At 40.2% G+C, this 22413-nt stretch overlaps 1 protein-coding gene across 7 annotated transcripts; it reads right to left on the reverse strand.

The window, feature by feature from the left end:
* Window positions 1–3146: 3146 nt before the first annotated feature.
* Window positions 3147–21641, reverse strand: LOC311263485 (protein NLRC3-like). 7 transcript variants are annotated; one of them, XR_014623356.1, is made up of 12 exons: window positions 20847–21641; window positions 20061–20169; window positions 19576–19725; window positions 18303–18431; window positions 17999–18177; window positions 15682–17563; window positions 12496–12669; window positions 11297–11470; window positions 10512–10685; window positions 8298–8471; window positions 7034–7487; window positions 3147–4749 (listed from the first exon to the last, which is right to left on the reverse strand). XR_014623356.1 is itself a non-coding variant. In XM_084363574.1 (11 exons), exons 3-11 carry the CDS (start codon window positions 19704–19706, stop codon window positions 7481–7483), a joined length of 3024 nt encoding a protein of 1007 aa, XP_084219700.1. In that variant the 5' UTR covers window positions 19707–19725; window positions 20061–20169; window positions 21343–21641; the 3' UTR covers window positions 3147–7480. The 7 variants fall into 7 exon arrangements, 5 of the variants coding, with proteins under 5 accessions (XP_084219700.1, XP_084219701.1, XP_084219698.1 ...); XR_014623357.1 differs by having other exon boundaries at window positions 3147–4188; window positions 4587–7487; XM_084363574.1 differs by having other exon boundaries at window positions 3147–7487; window positions 21343–21641.
* Between the last annotated feature and the right edge of the window lie 772 nt (window positions 21642–22413).

Below are 22413 nucleotides of genomic sequence, written 5' to 3' on the forward strand. Positions count from 1 at the left end.
TCTGCTATGATCCCATTTCTGAATTACTCTTTATTTTACTAACGACATACATTCAAGACATTCAATGACACTTTTATCAACCAAAACATTAGCCAAGCCAGCAGCTAATGAGATTTCTCCACACCATACATTTGCAGTTACTTGTTTACACGCTTTGTGTTAAACTGATTGTCTTCTGGTTTTCTTCTCCACAGCATCGACTGTGCTGGTATCTTGAAGCTGCGTAATGCTGACATCGAGCTGAAGAAGGGAGAGACGGATATCGGGCACAAAAACACGAGGGTGCGAGTTGTGTTCAGGGCCGCCGTCCCTCAGTTGGACAGCAGGATGCTGTGGCTGCAGACGACGTCTGTTCCTGTGGAGTGCTGTGAGTCAGCTGCAATATTAATACACCACATTTACATCTGGTTAGAATTTTTGGGAAAAAGCCAACCCTAACTTTTTCAAACTTTTCTCTCAAAATTCTGACTGTTTCCCTCAATTTTTTGTTCAAAATTCTAACTTTTCTTCTCTCAACTTTTTCCAACTTTCTCTTAAAATTATGACTTTTTTTCCCAACTTTTTTTCAAAATTATGACTTTTTCCCCCAAATTTCGGACTTTTCCCCCCCTCAAATTTCTAACCTTCTTCTCAAAATTCTGACTTTTTGCCCCCTCAACTTTCCTGAAATTCTGAGTTTTGTTTCAAACATTTCCCTCAAAATTCTGACTTTTTTCTCTTAAAATTCAGGCAAAAAATGTTCTTCTCTTCTCTTAAAATCTTTCGTCACCAATTTTTTTTTGCAAAATTCAAATTTCAGACTTTTTTCCCCCCTCAACTTTCTCTCAAAATTCTGACTTTTTTTTCCCTTTTCCCCCCAAATTCTAACTCCCCCCAAAAGATTCTCCTTGAAAGTCTGACTTTTCCCCTCAAATCTTCTCTTAAAATTCAGACTTTTTTCCTTCAACATTTTCAAACTTTTCTCTTAAAATTCTGACTTTTCCCCCCCAAATTTCTCTCATAATTCTAACCTTCTCAAAATTTTGACTTTTTTCCCTCAACATTTCTAAAATTCACATTTTTCAACTTTTCTCTTAAAATTTTGACTTTTTTCCCCTTTACCCCCCGAAATACTAACCCCCCAAAAGATTATCCTCAAAATCCTGACTTTTCCCCTTAAATTTTCTCTTAAAATTCTGACTTTTTTCCCCAACATTTTTCTCAAATTTCAGACTTGCTTTTTCTAAGATTTCTCTCAAAATTCTGACTTTTTTTCAGCCCTTTTCTCAAAATTCTGTCCTTTTTCCCTCAACTTTTCTCTTCTTTGATTTAAAGTCAGAATTTTTGAGAAAAAAATGAGGGGAAAAATGTCGGAATTTAAAGAGAAAACTTTCAAAACATTTCAGGGAAAGGGAGAATCCTTTTGGGGATAATGGAGCAGTCAGAATTTTGGGGGAAAAGTCATAATTTTAAGAGAAAAAGTTTGAACAAAAGTCAGAATTTTGAGACAAAAATAGAGGGAAAGAGTCTGAATTTTGAGGAGAATCTTTTGGGGGAGAAAGTATGTTCGGGGAAAAAAGTCAGAACTTTAAGAGAAATTTGAGGGAAAAGAGAATTTTCAGAAAAAAGTTGAGGTAAAAAAGTTTGAAAAAAGTCAGAATGTTGAGAAAAAAATGAGGGGAAAAAAGTCAGAATTTAAAGAGAAATCTTTCAAAACACTTCAGGGAAAAGGAGACTCCTTTGCGGAGGGAATTAGAAAGAAGAAAGGAGAATCTTTTAGAGGGGGAGTTAGAATTTTGGGGGGAAAAAAAGTCAGAATTTTAAGAGAAGTTTGAGGGAAAAAGTCTGAAATTTGAGAAAAAGTTTGAAAAAACGTCAAAATTTTAAGAGAAAATTTTAGGGAAAGTTAGAATCTTCAGAAAAAAAAGTTGGGGTAGCAAAAAGTCAGAATTTTGGGGATAAGAAAGTCAGAATTTTGAGGAAAAAAATGAGGGAAAAAAGTCAGAATTTTGAGGAAAAAAAGTCAGAATTTTGAGGAGAATCTTTGGGGGGGGGTTTAGAATTTCGGGGAAAAGGGGAACAAGTCAGAACTTTAAGAGAAGTTTGAGGGAAAAAGTCTGAAATTTGAGAAAAAGTTTGAAAAAACGTCAAAATTTTAAGAGAAAATTTTAGGGAAAGTTAGAATCTTCAGAAAAAAAAGTTGGGGTAGCAAAAAGTCAGAATTTTGGGGATAAGAAAGTCAGAATTTTGAGGAAAAAAATGAGGGAAAAAAGTCAGAATTTTGAGGAAAAAAAGTCAGAATTTTGAGGAGAATCTTTGGGGGGGTTTAGAATTTCGGGGAAAAGGGGAACAAGTCAGAACTTTAAGAGAAATTTGAGGAGAAAAGTCAAAAATTTGAGAAAAAGTTTGAAAAAAAGTCAGAATTTTAAGAGAATATTTGTTTTGAGGGAATCAGAATTATGAGAAAAAAATTAGGGGAAAAAAAGTCAGAATTTATAGAGAAAACTTTCAAAAGGTTCAGGGAAAAAGACAATCTTTCAGGGTGGGAGTTAGAATTTTTTTGGGAAAAAAGGCAGAATTTTAAGAGAAGTTTGAGGGAAAAAGTCTGAAATTTGAGAAAAAGTTTGAAAAACTTTCAAAATGTTAAGAGAAAATTTCAGGGAAAAGTTAGAATCTTCAGAAAAAAGTTGAGGGAGCAAAAAGTCTTAATCTTGGGGAGAAAAAATGTAAGAATTTTCAGAAAAAATTAGGGAAAAAAGTCACACTTTTAAGAGAAATTTGAGGGAAAAAGTCAGAATTTTCAGAAAAAGTTTGAAAAATTTTAAGAGAAATTTGAGGGAAAAAGTCTGAAATTTGAGGATAATATTTTCAGGGGTAGAATTTCTGGGGAAAAAGTCAGAATTTTAAGAGAAACTTGAGGGAAAAGATAATTTTCAGAAAAAAGTCCGAATGTTGAGAAAAAGTTGGTGAAAAAACATGAAAAAAGTTTCAGGTGGAAAAAGAAATTCATCCTTCTCTTGAAAAAGTTTTTTTTTCACTTGGCTCCTCATAGAAATTTAGCTTTTTTACCTGGTTCCACACATAAAAATCCCAAAAAATGTAATTTGTGAAAAAAAAGTTTTCTTCTGTCTTGAAAGAAAAATTCACTCGTTACCTCACAGAAAATCTTTATTTCTCAACTTGTTTCACACAGAAAACATTTTTTTTCCTCCCGGTCCTACACATACATTTTTCTCAGTCCCACAAAGAATAAAGCACTCTGTTTTTTGGTTTTTACTCGGTTCCCCACATAGAAGAAAAAAAACTGTTGAATTTTTTTTTTCAACTCGTTTCCACACATAAAAATCCAAATAAATTTCACTTTGTGAAAAAACTTGCACACAAAACATTTTTCCCCCACCTGGTCCCACACATAGAAAAAACACTTTTCAGTCAGTTCGACACAGAATTAATTTTTTCATTTTTAAACACACACACACACACACACACACACACACACACACAATCCACTTGTTCGACACAGGATGAAAAAATTCACAGGAAAAAAAAGTTCCACTCGTTTAACAGAAAAAGAGGTTTTTTTATCACTCAATTCCACACAGTTCTTTGTTGTTGTTTTTTACTCGGTTCTGCACTCACAGAGGGACAATTTTTTTCTACTTGTTCCACACAGAATTTTTTTTCACTTGTTCTACACACACAAATAATTTCAATCGTTCCACAGAGAAAACATCACTCAGCTCCACACAGAATTTTTCTTAACTCAGTTCTTTTCAGTCGTTCCAGACAGAAATTTCTCGGTTCCACACATAAAAAAACAAACAAAAAATTCACTCAGCTCCCCACTGGAAAACATTTTTTTCACATGGTTCCACACACACACAATCATTTGGGGTTCCACAGAAGAAAAAAAATTCACTCGTGCCACATAGACAAAAAGGTTTTTCATCACTCGGCTCACTCACAATTTTTTCTTTACTCAAAAAACAAAACAAAATCACTCAATCCAACAGAGAAGTTTTTTCTTTTTTTACACAAAATTTCACTTGGTTCCACAGAAAAAAAAAGTTTCAGTCATTCAACATAGAAAAAACAAACAAAATCTCAGGGTTCCACACAGAAAAAACACAAAAAATCTCACTCAGTTCCCCAGTTTTTTGTTTTTCACTCTGTTCCACACAGAAAAAGGTTGTTCTTTTCCACTCGGTCCTACACAGAAGACAAAATCACTCTGTTTTTTGTTCTCTCAAAAAAAACTTCTTTTTCTGACTCGATTCCACACATGGAAAAAAACCTCAGTCAGCTCCACACATTAATTTCTTTAAAAAAAATCCGTTATTTTATCACTTGTTCCAGACAGAACTGTTTTTTAGATTGAACATTCATATCGGATTTTTTTTCTTGTGAAATAATAATTTAAAAAAATTAGTCCGACTGAAAATTCAGGTTGTTCTTTTCTTTTTTATTATTTCAATCACAACCCTTGAAACTCTTAATTTTAAACTTTGTTGTAGAATTGACATCTTTCCATCATTTAAGGCGATTAAATGACTGACTGTGGAGCTGATCAACAGAAACAGTAACTCCGTGAAGGAAGTGTCTTTTACCTGGTTTCCTGGTGAAATGACAAGATTTCACAGCCTAACTGCTCAATCACAGCTTGACCTTTGACCTCTGACCCAGGCTGGTTAGGGAGCAGTATTCAGGTCAGAGGTGACTTAATCCTCACCTCCAAATCCTCCACTTCCTTCCTGGTCTAGAAGATCCAGTCTGAAAGTCAATTCTAAAATTAGTTGGATTAAAACAGCAGCTGTGGTGCCCCCATGTGGTGTTTCAGAGAAGTGACTTTAATTTCTGAGGAAACTTTTCAGGTCCACAGCAGTAAGAAGGTTTGCTCCATGGACCTTATTTGATAAAACCTTTGTCTGTTAGTGAATGAAGAGAGACAAATAATGTAATGATCCTGTTTGAATTGTGTCATGAATCACACATATGATGTTTGTCAGTTTAAAAGATAATTTCCAAGTCAATAAAGTGTCAGTTTGTTGTAATTAAAGTATAATCTCATGTAGTTTTGTGTTAAGGTGCTCAGTGAACTACATCGTCTCATCAACACCAGAACCAACACCAACATGGACCTAACCCTAACCCTCGGAACAGTGCAATGGAACAGTGATTGAAGTTGGATATTGACTCCGGCTCTGACGTTGCTTCCAGGACAAAACATGGCGGGAGCTAAATAAAACTCGTCTGTGGCCAAAACAACTTATTTGTTGGAGGTGCTCAAGGAGTTAAAGATGGTTGAAAGGCTCGAAACAACAAGTTGTTCAAACAAGTGTTTGAAAAGATGAACGAAGGTGGAATCTGAACTATTGATTAAATCAAGAAGCTGGAGAAGTTTGAAGGCAGCCTGCTAAAAGTCAAAACAGCAAAAGGTGTTCAGACCCAGATGGTTTTCATGGATGACCTGATCGGGGAGCGACCACAGCAACATGTCGTTTTATGTGCGAGGGGAACTGTGTAGTTTTGTAGAAGAAATTAAAACTCAGAATTTTAATATTTACAATATTGATGAGGTAATAATGGAAAATATTTCCATAAATGAATAAACCAGTGATAAACAAAAAAAGGTCTGAGAACACTGTTTGAAGATAGAAAGGTGGCAGGGTCCACCACATATAAACAAAGTAAAACGGTATAAACTGTGTTGTCCTTTAAGGTCAGTTTGTTTATTCAGTCATGAAAACAAAGAGAGTTAGATTATTTAGCTTCTTAATCAGCCAATGAGGATCTTTCTCTGCTCATTAACATTTCTTCAACAAAACTACAGACTGCTCCTTTCAGTGTGAATTAAGACGGATCGTTTGTAAATATACTTTTATCGCTGTCGCGAAGCTACCCTCCGTTAGCATGTTAAAGGTAATTCCCATTATGTGTTAGCATCGAGCTAGCCGTTCATTGTATAAATTCCGTAATCAAATAATGCTTAAGGTAATATTTCCTCGCAGACAGCATGCAGTTCACGTACTCTTGGTTTCAGTCAAACTAAAAACATACAGTATTAGTAAAGTAAACAGCGTGATGGTTAAGACCTTCACACGCAGAGGATGGCTGAGTTTAGGGGAGACGTCTCACTCTGTCTTTGTTCATAGCGTCGCTGTAAAGAAGTGCTCTCAGGTACTGAAGTTTGGCACATAATGATGTAATGTGAATTAGAGGTCGACAGATAGTTTTACCAAGGCTGATACCGATACTGATTATTAGTAATCAAGGTGACCGATAACTGATATTTATAATCGATATGTTTTTCAAATAAAATAAACATCCTGGTGTCACAATGTAGAATCTAAGATACCACAAACTCTAATACAAAGCTTAGCTGAAATGCTTTTAATTAAAATAGAACTAATAGTTTATAATTTAGTTTTCCAAAACATAAAAGTGCACTTAAAAATTAACTACTGGAATATAATTACTAATTCACTAATGTGTTCGTCACTTTAACTGGTTAAGGGAGAGCTCATTAATTTCTTATGTACTGCTGGATATCTTAATCTAAAATAGTACACCTCATTAATTTTATTTTCATATTAATAATCTGAATCAGCAAAGTAACTAGTCAATAGTTATGACTTAAGTTATGATCAATAATCACTTAATTTAATGGGATAATGTATTACTGGACAATGTAACTGTAATAACATTACTACAAATCCTGTTAGTGACATACTATATTACTACATTACAACATTACGTTAAGGAAACTTCTATTCCATTTTTGGAGACATTTGGGATAATGTAACAACACAACTCAACAACATAAAGAACAAAGGTCGAGTAATTTTTAGACATTTAAATGTAGAAATCTAACACATTTCTCTTTAAATCCAGTTTAACTTAATTATGATTCAATTTCATTTTTGACCAAATGAAGTCAGAAAGATATCATATTCATTCATGTCATCAGTTCAGGATGAGGGGAAACAATGTGAATGGTGACACCTGCTGGCAGAAAGCAGCTCCAGCAGGAGCTCCATAACACTTCAACACTGACCTCAGAGGGGAAAAAGCTCCACAGGTTGACTTCAGGGTCGCACATTCAACTGGAATTCACTGATGCTACTGGGAATATGATGATCAGCATGTTTTCACATCTAAAGCTTCAGATTTAAGACTTTATACACGATCAGTGCACATGTGGAACAGATCCACTGTATGTGACACTTTGATTTCAAAACAAGACACCTGCAACATAAAGACAGTCGATGAAAAAGATCTTCTGTTGCAGCGTAAAGCCGTCAGTTCACTGAGCGCACGCTGTCATTTAATGTACAGTGTTATGTAAAGTACAGCGTCATGTTACCAACTTATTGATGTTTCATTATCTCATGATTATCATGACTCAGCATGTTGTGATGGTGTTGCTTCAACTCCTCTGGATCATCAGGAAACAGTGGATCCTCTCAACACCTCCACCTTCCTCATCACTCACTCTGACAGATCACCAGCTGATGAGAGAAGCAGAGAGACAGTAGAAGTGATACATGAGTGTTTACAGAGACTCCCTCCATCAGCTGTCAGTCAGTGATATAGACCAGCAGGACTTCAGTCCTGTTCAGACCACAAGTGGAGCGGCTGTGTAGCGTAGCCAGCTTCCTTTCAGCTCTCATGTTAATGTGTTGGAGTGAAGCTCACAGACCTGCAGACACTTTGTTCATCAAGTCTGTTTACTCTGCAGGTTTCACTGAAGGACACAGTGAAATAAACTACTGAGAGTCCCTGAATGCATCATTACTGCAGAAGCAGAGAGCCATTCACTGCTCACTGTAATGATTTTCTGCTGTTAAAAACCAGTTTCAGTCATCTGAATATTTCATCATCGTAAATATGGAGTCTGAAATAATATTTGGATAAAACAAAAGACAGAGGAACAGATAAATAAATGACGTTAAAGCTCCTACATGTTCATACAAACACTGACAGTAAAACATCAGCTGTGTGTTCTGGACTTCAGCAGAGGTTCTGCTCTGTAGAAAGACCACATGGTCACTAAATGTAATGATGGTTCTCTGAAATAAGAGCCAGTAATTTGCAGGCTTCAGTCAGACTGATCTGAGAGCTGTGACAAAGATGAACTGATCACTTCTTTACTGTTGAGATGAGAGAAAAAACACTTTGAGATCCTGAAGCCTGTCACCGTTCTCCTCTCACAGCTTCACTGAGGAAATCAGGAAATACTGGATCTTTACTTTGAGTCTAACTGTGTTCAGTACAATACTGCTGAGACCAGCATGGACTGACTCCGACCCTCTACTGACCTCAGAGTCTCCAGTCCAAAGTGTGGACTCTCCTTCAGATCAGACAGCAGCTTCACTCCTGAATCCTGCAGCTTGTTGTTCCTCAGCTCCAGCTCTCTCAGATGGGAGGGGTTGGACTTCAGAGCTGAGGCCAGAGAAGCACAGCTGATCTCTGACAAACTGCACCATCTCAATCTGAATAAAGAATAAATGATGTAGATAAAAATCCATTTAGAATCCAATTAGATGTGTTCAGGTTTGAATTTAATTAAAACATTTTCTACAGTTTCTTTAGTCATTTGTGGCAGCAGACTGAATTTAGCACACTAACATGAAAATATGAACAAAAGGACATTTACTATGTCAAGCAGTAATGCAATTCTCCTGAGGACTAATGACATCACTTTTGCCATTCATGTGTATGGGGGTTCTTTTTACAGATATCGACAATTCAGTTTTTAACTTTAGCTTTCATTCTGTGTAGTCAAAATGTAATTATCGATATCTTGAATTAGAGCTTTAACTTGGCAAAATGACATCGCAGATAGGGGTGGGCAATATATTGAATATACTTGGCTTGGCTTGTTCCACGTGAGGTGTATCAAATGGCTATATCGTGACCATCAAATACAAATTGTCGTGTGAATGTTTTAAGCCGACAGTATGTGATTCCCTTTGGGGTTTTGCTCTCTAACTCTCTCCCAATTCCCTCTCACAGCAGAAAGCACACTCCCCAGCCCATCCAGAAAACTCTCCTGTGTGCATGCATGTTTTTGTATCAGGAGCTGAGGGAAGAGAGCATGGAGAGAGCCCAAGTGAGTTTAGGATTGTTCAGAGACTGCAATTGAAGATGGAAGCGTCAGAGCGTCCTCTGTTGTTACGCATGTATAATGAGGTATTTGAAAGAGGAAAGTTGCCACCCACTTTATCTCTGGCTCTGATATCTTTAATCCTTAAAAGAAGATCAAGAACCAGCTGAATGCAAAAGTTATTGACCAATCTCTTTGATATCACTGGACACAAAAATACTTTCCAAAGTCGTAACAAATCGACTCAGTAGAGTTATAACACACCCTTTAATACACCCTGACCAAGTTGGGTTCATTTGTAATAGATTTGACTCTGATAATATTCGACATCTGTTTAATGTAATGTGGGCAGTTAGGACTGATAACACACCTACTGCAGCCATCTCACTCAATGCTAAAAAATCATTTAATTGTGTGGAATGGGACCATCTTTTTCAAATGTTAGAGATCTTTGGTTTTGGGCAGACTTTCATAAATTGGATTAAATTATTATACAATGCACCTCAAGCAGCTGTTCAGACTAACGGGATCATTTCCTCATATTTCAATCTTGGTCATCGGACTCAGCAAGGTTCGTTGCTCACTCCTTTACTATTTTGTTTAGCACTGGACCGCTTGCCACGTTTTTCTGGTTATTGGTTGAACTGTACCAAGTATGTATGTATATGTGCATAGATGTAAAACATTAGGTCAGCTGACTACCTGAATATACTGAATGACCAGGTTTCTCCATCAATGGATTTTTTCTTTCCTGATTGCATGGGCATGTTCCAAAATGATAATGGCACGATTCATCAGGTTCAAATTGTGAAAGAGTGCTTCAGGGAGCATGAGACATCATTTTCACACATGGATTGGCCACCACAGAGTCCAGACCTTAACCCCATTGAGGATCTTTGGGATGTGCTGGAGAAGACTTTACGCAGAGGCCTGACTCTCCCATCATCAATACAAGGTCTTCGCAGAAGATTAATGCAACAATGGAAATAAATGTTGTGACATTGCATAAGCTTATCAAAACGATGCTACGGAGAATGTGTGCCATAATTAAAGCTAAAGATGGTCCAATGAAATATGAGACTGTGTGGCTCTTGTTTTGGCCCGGGCAGTGTATAATCTTAATAACAGATAGTCAGATTTAGTTAATAAATGTTAAAAAGGCAGTTTCTTTATGGATGCAAATGGTGTATGAACATAAATAAGGTTCAGTTGTTAATTAAACATTTAAGATCTAGAACAGTAATTGTTATATGAAGATTTGAAATGTGCAGCTCAACATTGCTTTGCCATAGCCAATGGACTAAACCACAGAAGAAGAAAACAGACTAGCATTAACATACTGCAGTATAATGCAGTTTAGTGTTTCACATCATCATATTTCACATGAAATCATATCTGAGCACAGAAGTAAAACATGGTGTCTGACCTCAGAGTCTCCAGTCTACAGTGTGGACTCTGCAGAAAATCACACAGCAGCTTCACTCCTGAATCCTGCAGAGTGTTGTTACTCAGCTCCAGTTCTCTCAGGTGGGAGGGGTTGGACTTCACAGCTGAGGCCAGAGAAGAACAGCTGATCTCTGACAACCAGCAGCCCCTCAATCTGAGTAAAGAATAAATGATGAGTCCTCTTCATTTCTAAACACTACTGACAGGTGTGTGAAAGCCAAAAAACAATACAATGTTAGTTTCTGAAGTTATAAGACGGAGTCCTGTCCTCTCTGTTCCCATGCTTTACTCACTTTTACGCACTGGTGAGTTAACTGACCTACAGAAGAAGCATCCATAGTGCAAAAAAAGGGCAGCCCTCTAAAAAAAACCTAATGACTTCACCACTCCTTCTCATCCTCCTGTCCTTTTTCATCCACCACTCCTCTCCTGCTTTATGTATATAGGGGAAACACTGGTTGAAATACAGATTATCTATTTAATGTTGTATTTATCTATATTATCATTTATTTAAAAAGCAGTAGGTGATATTTAATGTAGCAATACTGGGTTTCAGAGTGAATTATCCAGTGTAGATTTTTCTTGTTATATGAAGGTTTGAAATGTGCAGCTCAACATTGCTCTGCCACAATCAATGGACTAAACCACAGAAGAAGAAAACAGACTAGCATTGATATACTGCAGTATAATGCAGTTTAGTGTTTCACATCATCATATTTCACATGACATCCTATCTGAGCACAGAAGTAAAACATGGTGTCCGACCTCAGAGTCTCCAGTCGACAGTTTGGACTCTCCAGTACAGCAGAGAGAAGCTTCACTCCTGAATCCTGCAGCTTGTTGTAGTTCAGGTCCAGCTCTCTCAGGTGGGAGGGGTTGGACTTCACAGCTGAGGCCAAAGATGAACAGCTGATCTCTGACAACCTGCAGCCACTCAATCTGAGTAAAGAATTAATGGTGTAGATAAAAATATATTTATAATCTAATCAGATGTGTTCAGGTTTAAAATGTGCAGCTTACCGTCACTGTGTCCTTATCAATGAGCTTTTCTTTAAAATGAGTGACTAGCTCATTGTGTTATTGTGGATTATCCAAATGTCAGCTCAACATTCACCTGTTCATGTCAGCACAGTAATAACAAGCTGCTGATCTCAGTCAAGTCTGCGATAATAATAAAATCAGACATGATGTCACTGTTTCTTCAAATTCATAACAATCATTTATAAAAAATACTAAGACACTAACAAATTTCCAAAATGGACAAAAAAGAATAATAAATAAATTGGACTTAATCTCATAAAGAAATACAAAAGCAATTTCAGTAAATAGATGAAAATCCTGTTTAACAGTCATCTTCATCAACACACACAGCTGGTTGACTGAGAGCTTCATCCTCCATCATCTTCATCACTGGATCAAAGTCAGATGCCTGTTCTCTTTAATGGGACGGAGAACCTTCCTGCACAAATATAGTGAATCACTGACGCTCCTGTTTACTGGTTGAGTCAACACACACTGACATCATTTCCTGAATAGAAGCATCACCACATGTTGAAGTGACGGATCAGACACGACACTTCAAACAGCTGCATTTGGATGTTTGCTTCACTCTGTGTGCGTCTGTGTGAGAGCCTTACATTGTGTTTGTGTTTGTCTGTTGGAGCTTTACATTGTGTATGTCGGTGTCTGTGTGTGAGGTTTTCATTGTGTTTGTGTGTGTGTGTGTGTGTAACTCCTTTAAGATTTTTATATATTGATGTGTCATCCGTTACATTGTCACAAATATTGATTTAAGTTCTCAGCACACTGAAGGATAAATCCTACAGTTTCCTCACCAACACCAGTCCAGTTTGACTTCTAACTAAAGTCTGAACCAAACTGTTCACACTGACAAACTTTAAAAACAGTTGTTGTGATTTGTGAAGGGAATTGAAGAGAATTTAAACCTGAACACATGAACTGACCTCAGAGTCTCCAGTTTACAATTTGGACTCTGCAGTCCAGTCGACAGCAGCTTCACTCCTGAATCAAACAGTCTGTTGTTACTCAGGTCCAGCTCTGTCAGATGGGAGGGGTTGGACTTCAGAGCTGAGGCCATGACTTCCCAGTGAGACTCTGAGAGTCCACAAAAGTTAAATCTGCCAATACAGATAATAAAACATTCAAAATTTAGTAAAATCTGACACTTTGTTCTGAAGTTTATGTATTCTGCATCACAGAGCACATTCACATGAGCAGCTGTAACTCAGCTGGTCAGTTGGTCAGTCTGAGCTGGTCAGTCACTGATCACCAGGTTTGTAGTTTGAAACTTGAGCTCCTCCTGTCCACATGTCCTTGAGCAACATAATGAACCACAAATTGATGTTTTTCTACAAAAGCGTCAAAGTGCCAAATGACTGTGATGTAAACATGAGACGTGTTGATTTACAGTGCGATGTGATTGGTGTTTGTTAAACTTTAACGTGATGTTAAAGTTGTTGCTGTTGCATTAATAGTAGAATTACTACTAACTGGAGTCCAACTGTTAAACATCATAATTTCTTCTCTGAGCTAGGTGATCATTAAAATCCTCCACTGAACTGAACCTGCTGAGCTCTCCTTCACTGGCAGAATGAACCTGGAGGTCAGAGCAGCTTCTTCCCTCAGTTCATCCTCAGCACTCTGATAAACCATAAAATTAAAAACATTTTTTATGTCAAACCAGATAAGTTGGAGCCTGTCCAGGTGACAGACATCGAGAATAAATATAATTACTACACAGAAACAACAGATCCTCTCTCTGATGGTCTGTTTGCCTATGTAGATCATATAGAGGCATCAGTATTACAGTGTTTCCCACAGGATTTCATGAGACTATGGGTGGTGGACCTCGTACCCATGAGGTCTGGGAGCATGCTCCCCCAGAAGAAAATTTCACACATTTATATAATTGAGAGGCTATCTCATAAATTACATGACCATGAATGAGAAAATATAAAATGTAGAAAATAATCAAATATAACACTGAGTTTTGGCTCTGCTGACTGGTGATTAGTCCAGTCCTCACGATCTACTCTACTACACAGCTCTGGCTATACAATGTTGGCACAAGCCTATAAACTATAGTCAGTAGTCAATATCAAGCTATTGCTTCTAATCTTGTGGTTTATTAGTCCTGACCTGTAACTAAACCTTGACTGAGGGACCTGATCGTCATTGTCTTGTTTCAATATCATCAGGGCCCTTGTGTGCCATCCTAACTGTATACTGTGCGTGTACACGCACATGTGAATGCGTGTACACACACAATGTTGTTGTCTTTCCGAGCTATGGTTCATTAACACGTTCCCTGTTGGCATTTATCAAATGTAATAAATAACGTGAGTTGTATTTCAGTCACAGAACAGCGCTGGAAGTGGCTGGTAAATAAAACACAGCAGGCCTGTGCAGAGACCTTTGGAGGGGCAGGTGCTCAAGAAAAAAAGGGCATAAAAACTATACATACATACACACATATACATATATATATATATATATAGCAGTGATCATAATGATGATGAGAAAAGAAAACACATTATCTAAAGGTTTTACCTATACGGGGATTCGAACCCATATTAGAAGATGGTTCTGCTTAGCAGGGTAGCTGCTCTACCAGGTGAGCTATACATCAGTCTGGGAAAATAGAAAATAGAATAAATAAGAAAATAGCACCGACAAAAGGGCACTTTGGGCATCAAGGGGCAAAGCGCATGTGCCTGAAACACAGACGGAGAGGTATAGGCTATGTACAGTGTGTGTGTGTGTGTGTGTGTGTGTGCACAGCAGGGCGCAGGGCAGTAGACTGACGGAGTGAGAGATGCTTTGCTGAAGCAGATCTTCAGTGCTATTATGAGAGGTGAAAAACATGCCTGGAACAATATGAGACCACGGTCAGGGTTTTTTCTGCATTATAAATTTTGAGGCGGCCGCCTCGCTGAAATTGTCCGCCGCCGCGCTGGAATCTTGATTGAAAATCAATGTAGTTCTATGGAAGCTCAGTGGCGCTGTTTTCAAATCGGTTCAACTCGACCGCAGCAGAAGGGTGCGTTTGATTTCAGCTCCGGGCGGCAAAATGACGTTGACGCGCTGCTTGTGTTCCCGTGGGGCTCATTGGGGCTCTGCTCCGGTCAAACCTTGTGCTGAGCCCGAACGCACCTCACTGGCGCAGAGGCTGCGATCAAGCTTTTTTGTATCGCTCATACTCTCTCCATCAAAACAACCTGCTGCTCTTGGCTGAAATCAGCCCGTTGTCGCTCCATTTAATGAGGAAGTAGAATAATATGACGCCAAACGCCTTAATTGATGTGAACGCGCACAGAGCATGAAGCTGAGAGCCGGACTTAACAAACCGAGTTGATAACCAGCTTCGTAGTACCGTGTTAACTCGGACCGGGACTTAGTTGAGCTGCAGGTTGAACACAAAGCCTGGATCTGTTGAGTCTCCTTCGTAGTACAGGAGCTCAGGAGTCGGGTTTTTTTTCCCCTCGGCCTTTATTTTGAAAGGACAGCTAGAGAGAGATGGGTACGCGGAGATAAAGTGAGTGTGTGTGTGTGTGTGTGTGTGTGGCCGCCTCAGCCCAAATTTTGGCCAGAAAAAACCCTGCACGGCGCAGCAAATTAGACTAGAGACTTGTTAACTTATGGAAAAACACTGGTATTAAACTGAGACTGTTTCAGAACCAGTTAAAAACTCCTTGTAGTACATTTAATGAGGATGAATATGAGGATGTTTTGGGCTCCTCACATCCTCTCAAATCAATCAATATTACAGATACGTATAAATTGTGAGAACGAACAGAAGAGTCCTTCATATGAAACAGATCAGAAACTGCTGAAGAAATATGACATTAGAAATAACTGAATGAAAGCCATATTGAAAAAGCCTCCATCACCCAAAGACACACAGACAGAAGATGATAGAAGATACTTGTGTTCACTGACTTGATACAAACACCAGAAGGATTTCTGGAAACATTTGTAGTTTAACACATGTTGAACTATTTCAACAAGCAGGTTTCAGTCTAGTTACACAAAACTTTGACAGTGTGGAAGTTTTATATTGTGCATGTGTGTAAAGTGTTGAAGGCTTCAGCTTTATGTTGCTTTATAATGTGAAACACATCTGGACTTACCGAGCCTTTCTGCAGTTCCTCACAGCTGGAATCAGTCTCCGTCGTGCCTCCTCTGTTGTGTTGTACTTGTCCAGGTCCAACTCATCCAGAACCTCCTCTGACATCTGCAGCATGTAGGCCAGAGCTGAGCAGTGGATCACAGAGAGTCTCTTCTCTGATCGGTTCTCTGACTTCAGGAACTCTTGGATCTCCTGATGGACTGAGTGGTCGTTCATCTCCATCAGACAGTGGAAGATGTTGATGCTTCTGTCAGGAGAGATCTTATCACTGTTCATCTCCTTCAGCTTGTTGATGGCTCTCTGGATGATTTCTGGCCTGTTGTCTATCTGACCCAGCAGGCCTGCTAAGAGTCTCTGGTTGGACTTCAGGGCGAGGCCATGAAGGAAGCGAACAAACAGGTCCAGGTGGCCATTTTTACTAAACAGGGATTTCTCCATGGCGCTCCTGAGAAAGACATCCAGGGATGAGTAGTTGTCCTCCATCTCCATCTCCACCTCCACATCATAATAATCATCATCATCTTGTTGGCGTTCTCGTCGTTCTCGTTGTTGTTGTTCTTCACCCAGGAAGTCCTCCACCACCTCTGTGTTCCTGTTGGTGTGACAGTGGAACATGTAGACTGCAGCCAGAAACTCCTGAACGCTCAGATGAACAAAGCAGTAGACTGTTTTCTGGAAGATCACACTCTCTCTTCTGAAGATCTCTGTACAAACTCCTGAGTACACCGAGGCCTCTGTGACATGAAGACCACACCGCTCCAGGTCTTCTTGGTAGAACATGATGTTTCCTGTCTCCAGATGTTCAAACGCCAGCCTCCCCAGCTTCAGAAGAACTTCCCTGTCAGCCTCCGTCAGCTCCTGTGGACTCGTCTCACGTCCCTCATCGTACTTCTGCTTCTTCCTCTTTGTCTGAACCAGCAGGAAGTGTGAGAACATGTCAGTCAGGGTCTTGGGCAGCTCTCCTCTCTGGTCTGTGGTCAACATGTGGTCCAGAACTGTAGCAGTGATCCAGCAGAAGACTGGGATCAGACACATGATGTGGAGGCTCCTGGAGGTCTTGATGTGTGAGATGATTCTGCTGGACAGATCTTCATCACTGAACCTCCTCCTGAAGTACTCCTCCTTCTGGGCGTCAGTGAAGCCTCGTACTTCTGTTACCCTGTCAACACGTGAAGGAGGGATCCGATTGGCCGCTGCAGGTCGGGAAGTTATCCAGACGAGAGCCGAGGGAAGCAGCTTCCCCTCGATGAGGTTTGTCAGCAGCACGCTGACTGATGACTTCTGTGTGACATCAGACACGACCTCATGGTTCTTGAAATCCAGTGAAAGTCTGCTTTCATCCAGGCCGTCAAAGATGAACAGAAGTTTACAGACAGCGAGCTTCTCTGCTGTCACCTTCTGTAATGTTGGATGGAAAACATGGAGCAGCCTGAGAAGACTGTACTGCTCATCTCTGACCAGGTTCAGCTCCCTGAACGAGAGCAGAACCAGCAGACGGACATCTTGGTTTTCGGAGCCCTCGGCCCAGTCCAGAGTGAACTTCTGCACCGAGAAGGTTTTTCCAACTCCAGCGACGCCGTTGGTCAGAACCACTCTGATGCGTCTCTGTTGGTCAGGTGAGGCTTTAAAGATGTCGGAGCACCTGATTGGAGTTTCACTGAAGGTCTTCTTCTTGGAAGCTGTCTCCAGCTGCCTCACCTCATGTTGGGTATTAACCTCCTCAGTCTGTCCCTCTGTGATGTAGAGCTCAGTGTAGATCCTGGTGAGGAGGGTTCCACTTCCTGTTTCATCACTTCCTGTTTCACCACCTTCAGTCACACGCTCACATCTCCTCCTCAGACTGATCTTATGTTCATCTAAAACCTTCTGCAGACCAACATCCACTGAAAGAAGTTTCAGACAAAACAAAGAAAAAAGGATGCTCTTTTGATTATTTTCATCACCTATAACAAAGATCAATATAAGAATATAAGAAGAAGTGAAGGTTATAAAGTTTAGAGGAAACATCAGAAATGTCTGTGAATGTGGAAATGTGGCTCTTCCTTCCTCCCTGGAATATTTACAACTGATCCACCATCAGCTCAGCAGAAACTCTACACATCGTACCTGAAGCCGTTCAGCTTCTTTGATCATGTTGATGTACCTGCATGATTCTTACAGTCTTTGGGTTGTACCCACATGCCTGACTGCACTTATTGTAGGTCTCTGAATGAATGTAATGAAATGCAGCAGGTGAGATTTTTAAGACGTTCAGTCTCACTTTGTACAGTTTGTCTCTGACTGTCCGTCTTCAGTCCAGCTCTTGTTCTGGATCTTACCTCCACACTGGGGAAAGGAGGAGTCTCCTGGTGAAGCAGACTGGTTCCTGCCTGAGCTGATGCACCGTCTGCAGAACCAGTGTCCACAGCTGATAGAGACTGAATCCTTCAGGATGTTCTGACACCAAACACAGCGGGACGGCTGCTTCTTCACAGAGACAAGACTCCTCTTCTTCTCTCTGTGAAGACATTTCTTTAGAACTAAGATTATTTCTTCCATCCTGAAGCCTGACGTTACTCTACAGTTGGTAAATGGCAAAAGATTACCAGCAAACACTGAATGAGTCAGTATCAGTTCTCTTACTTTGTGTCTGAGGGTCCAAGTTCATTACTGAAGGCTGGAGGTTCAGGTTTGGACCGGTTGCTCTTCATAGACTCACAACTGGATCCTGGAGACTCTGCTCTCTGTCTGCTGGACTGAACTCTGCAAACACTAACATGTTTTTATTCATCTCACATGAATCCTTGATAAATTCTCTGATGAAAGTCATTCATGAAGCTCTAAACACACAAACTGCTCCTGTTGATCATCAGGAGGTTTAAAGTTTGTTAGATCTCTTGAGTCAGATTACAGCTTTTCTATGTGACTGACAGCTGTCACAGACAGTACGAGGGGTGTTCAGTTGGTTGCAATCTGCAACCTCACCACTAGCCGGCATTAAATTCTCCACACTGGACCTCATCCAGAAAAACAAAATGGAGTCATTGTTCCACAGCATGGACAGAGACAGTGGAGGAGCTCAGGGGGCTGCAGCACCACTAAAACCAGGCTTATTAAAACCATCAACTCATTAAAAGATTTAATCTTTGTGTTGCGACTAGAGTGTCTCTGTCTGTCTGACTGGGATGTAGGCTCCATGTGTAGTGAAGTATGTGGTGTTTTAATCTGTTTATCATCATCTGTATTAGTACATTATAGATTCCTTGTGACGCTGACTCTATCAGCGATGTGCAACAGATGTCAGGACCCCTGGAGAGAGTTCAGTCCAGTCAGCTATTGAACATAAGGTCCAAAACAGCTGTTCCTCTGTGTGAAACGTAAATAAAACCAGAATCAGTCATTAACAAACAAACTGTGTTCCTGAGCCCATGTAGTAATCTCCTTTATACAGTCATGTGTTTGACAGTGGTGAATCTTCAGTCATGATACGATCAGCTGTTACCAACCAACCTGTTTACCTGTGGAAAGATCCAAACAGGTGTTTTTGGAGCGTTCAACAACTTTCAGTCTGTTGTTGCTTCTGTTGTTAGAAACGTGTTGCTGCCATCAAATTCACAACGAGCAGATCTTTACAAAGATCAGTGAAAACATATTGTTTTTGTACTGTTTTATATTCAGTATATGTCAGGAAGGATTATCCAATGATCTCATTCTGGTTTATTTTTGTTTCACACAGCAGCCCAACTGTTTCAAAAAGCACTTTGAGTTGCCTTGTGTCTGAATTGTGCTATACAAATAAACTTGCCTTGCCTTAGGTAACTGTTACTGCTGCTGCTGTACACGGACACACTTGTGGACAACAGGGTGTTGATCTGGTTACAGCAAACACTAAATGAGTCAGTATCAGTTCTCTTACTTTGTGTCTGAGGGTCCAGGTCCATTACTTAAGTCTGGAGGTTCAGGTTTGGACCGGTCGCTCTTCATAGACAGACAGATGGATCCTGGAGACTCTGCTCTGTCCTCCTCTTCCTCCACACAAACACTCATCTTCTGATCTGAGGTCAGTCTGAGAGGTGAAACAGTGACACTGACTGTGAGCTCAGGATACAAGAATCAAGTTTGTTCAAGAGTCTGAAGCAGGACTGAGAGAACAGGAAGTAACACACACACACACACACACACACAGTTTAATAAAATAAAAGCACCTGGTCAGGTTTCTTTACCTCTGTGCTCCTCGTCTTTAGTTACAGTAGTTTTAATGTTTTGTTCAGCCGATCAGGACTTTGTGTCCACAGATGAATCAAACTGTTGACTTCATTCTCACGTCTGTCCTCTACAGTCCAGAGACAAACTGACTCACACACTTTCACAGTTAAAGAATAATAATGTTTTAACACTCACCAGCCTCAGACATCTGTTTGTCTCCTCTGTCTTCCTTCTGTTGACTCAAAATGGAGTCTGAACTGACTGAACACCTTCACTTTCAGGTTCCCTCCCAGTTCTCATGAGCCTGTAACACAAAGCAGGTGATGCTCCGCCCCTCGCCGCGTGTGTGTGTGTGAGTGTGTGAGAAAGAGAGAGTATGTGTGTGTGTTGCTCACACAGATAAACCATCTATTGACGTCTCAGACTGAATTAAAATGAGTTTGCTGATTCTGATTATTTATACAAAATATCAATAAACTAATAAATTACGATGTGTTAGTGGAGATTAAACTATCCAGCATAAAGTATTTAAAATGAGCTCCACCTTACAGTTACAGTTAGTTACAGTAACGGATCAATGTACTTTTACTGCAGTAAAAATCTGAATCCAGGACTTTCACTTGTAATCGAGTATTTCTACACCGTGGTACTTTAAAGATGTGCAGCCATGCTGGCAGCTCTGTGAGACTGTACTGAGACACTTTGAGCTAAATGCTAACAGTGTCAGTGCTAACATGCTAACATGTTTAGCAGGTATGAAGTTCAACATGTCCACCATCTTGGTGCAGTGTGTTAGCATGCTAACATGAGCTAATGATCAGTAGTGCAGCTGAGGCTGATGTGAACGTCTTCAGTTCTGCAGGTGTTTGGTCAGAAAGTACTGAACACATTAACATGTTGACCTGATGATGGCGCTACATGACGTCAGAGGATCACCACAGTTATCACAGTTCATCCTGAGGGGAGCATGAATGTTGTCACCTGCTGCTTCTGAGCCGACATTAGCTCCGTTCACTCTGCCTTTCCAAGGCGGGAACACAGCGCCGTTAATCCGTCTGTATAAAGCAACAGAGGCGGAACGGAGGGAAAGTTTCTCCTGACTGCTGAAACCTCTTCACACCGCCTCCTTCAACAACATGGCGTCCTGCACCGAACACAGTTCAAAACTACGGTGGCCCGCAGAGTACAAACAGCGGGAATTACTGCATTAGCAGAGGAACAACCAGCGGAGCAGCGACACCTAGTGACGTGTTCAGGATACTGCCTTACACATACACCTGAGAGCAGCAACAGCAGGCCGAGCTCACTGACCTGAAGCCGAGACACAACACCTGGCTGCTACATGCTACACCTGGCTGCTACATGCTACCGGCTACACCTGGCTGCTACATGCTACCGGCTACACATGGCTGCTACATGCTACCAGCTACACCTGGCTGCTACATGCTACCGGCTACACCTGTTAAAATGGACTCACGCCAGGTATTTCTCTGCTCCGTCTCTTCTTCTCTCCTGAGCTTCCTCCGGCAGCGTCTTCTTCTGTCTTTTCACCTGTCATGGTGTCCGTGGAGGTTGCTGAGCCTGGTTCTGGGTCCAGTTCTGCCCCCTGAACACCTCCTCCTCCTGCCAGCGGTCCAAAGCTGCTGTGATAGCGGTGTAAACAGCAACACTCCCGGCGGCGCTCCGAGCAGTCAGCTAGCAGAGCTAACTTGTAGCTAACGTTAGCGGCAGTTACATGGTGCCTTCAGGGAACTCCGTAAATGTCAGAGAGTTGAGGCAGAGCAGCCGGAGGACTCTGATGGACCTGCTCTCTGTTCACTATCAGAACTTTACTATCAGAACTTTACTATCAGAACTTATTGATTATCATCATTATCTTCTGTTCTGCGCTCAGCTGTGGTTACACACCTGCTGCCCTCCAGTGGCCACAGTCAGGTACTACATCAACGCAAAACATCCGGCAGTGACTTTCAAAATAAACGTGACCAAATAAAACCAACACAAATTCAACATATTTAAGAAAAAAAAAAATCCTCTTATTCCCTTTTTAACTTAACTAAGGCAATCGATTAAACAATTGATTGAGAAAACGAAAATGAAAATTGATTGTGTGATTATTACAAATACCAGTAATGGCCGCGTTTCCCAGATTCGTTAAGAAGCTCTTAAGTGCTAAGATCTTCTTAGGAGCGCTCTTAAGAACGCTGTGAAAGAAGGATGCGTTTCCCAGAGTCGCTCTTAGCTTAAGAAGATCTTTCGCTAAGAAGGAAATGTAAGATCGAGCTGACCCACTCTTAACAGCCTTCTTAGCGACCAAATGCTCAGTGATCAAGCCGCGTCAGGGAAATTTATATCCTCCACTTTGCGAAATAATAAAACAATGCTCAGTGTTGAAATGCGCTCATAGCTGCGGGCCACTGGCGCAAGAAAAAAAAATAAGAAAATGGTAGATGAAAAAAAACCTTTTTATTGAATTACACGTTTAAGTTTTCCGCAACATCTGCATATATGAATTTATAGTACTACACATAAAAAAAACAACAACCCT

Source organism: Pagrus pagrus, assembly GCF_965226575.1.
Source record: "Pagrus pagrus genome assembly, chromosome: 10".
NCBI classification, from domain to species: domain Eukaryota; kingdom Metazoa; phylum Chordata; class Actinopteri; order Spariformes; family Sparidae; genus Pagrus; species Pagrus pagrus.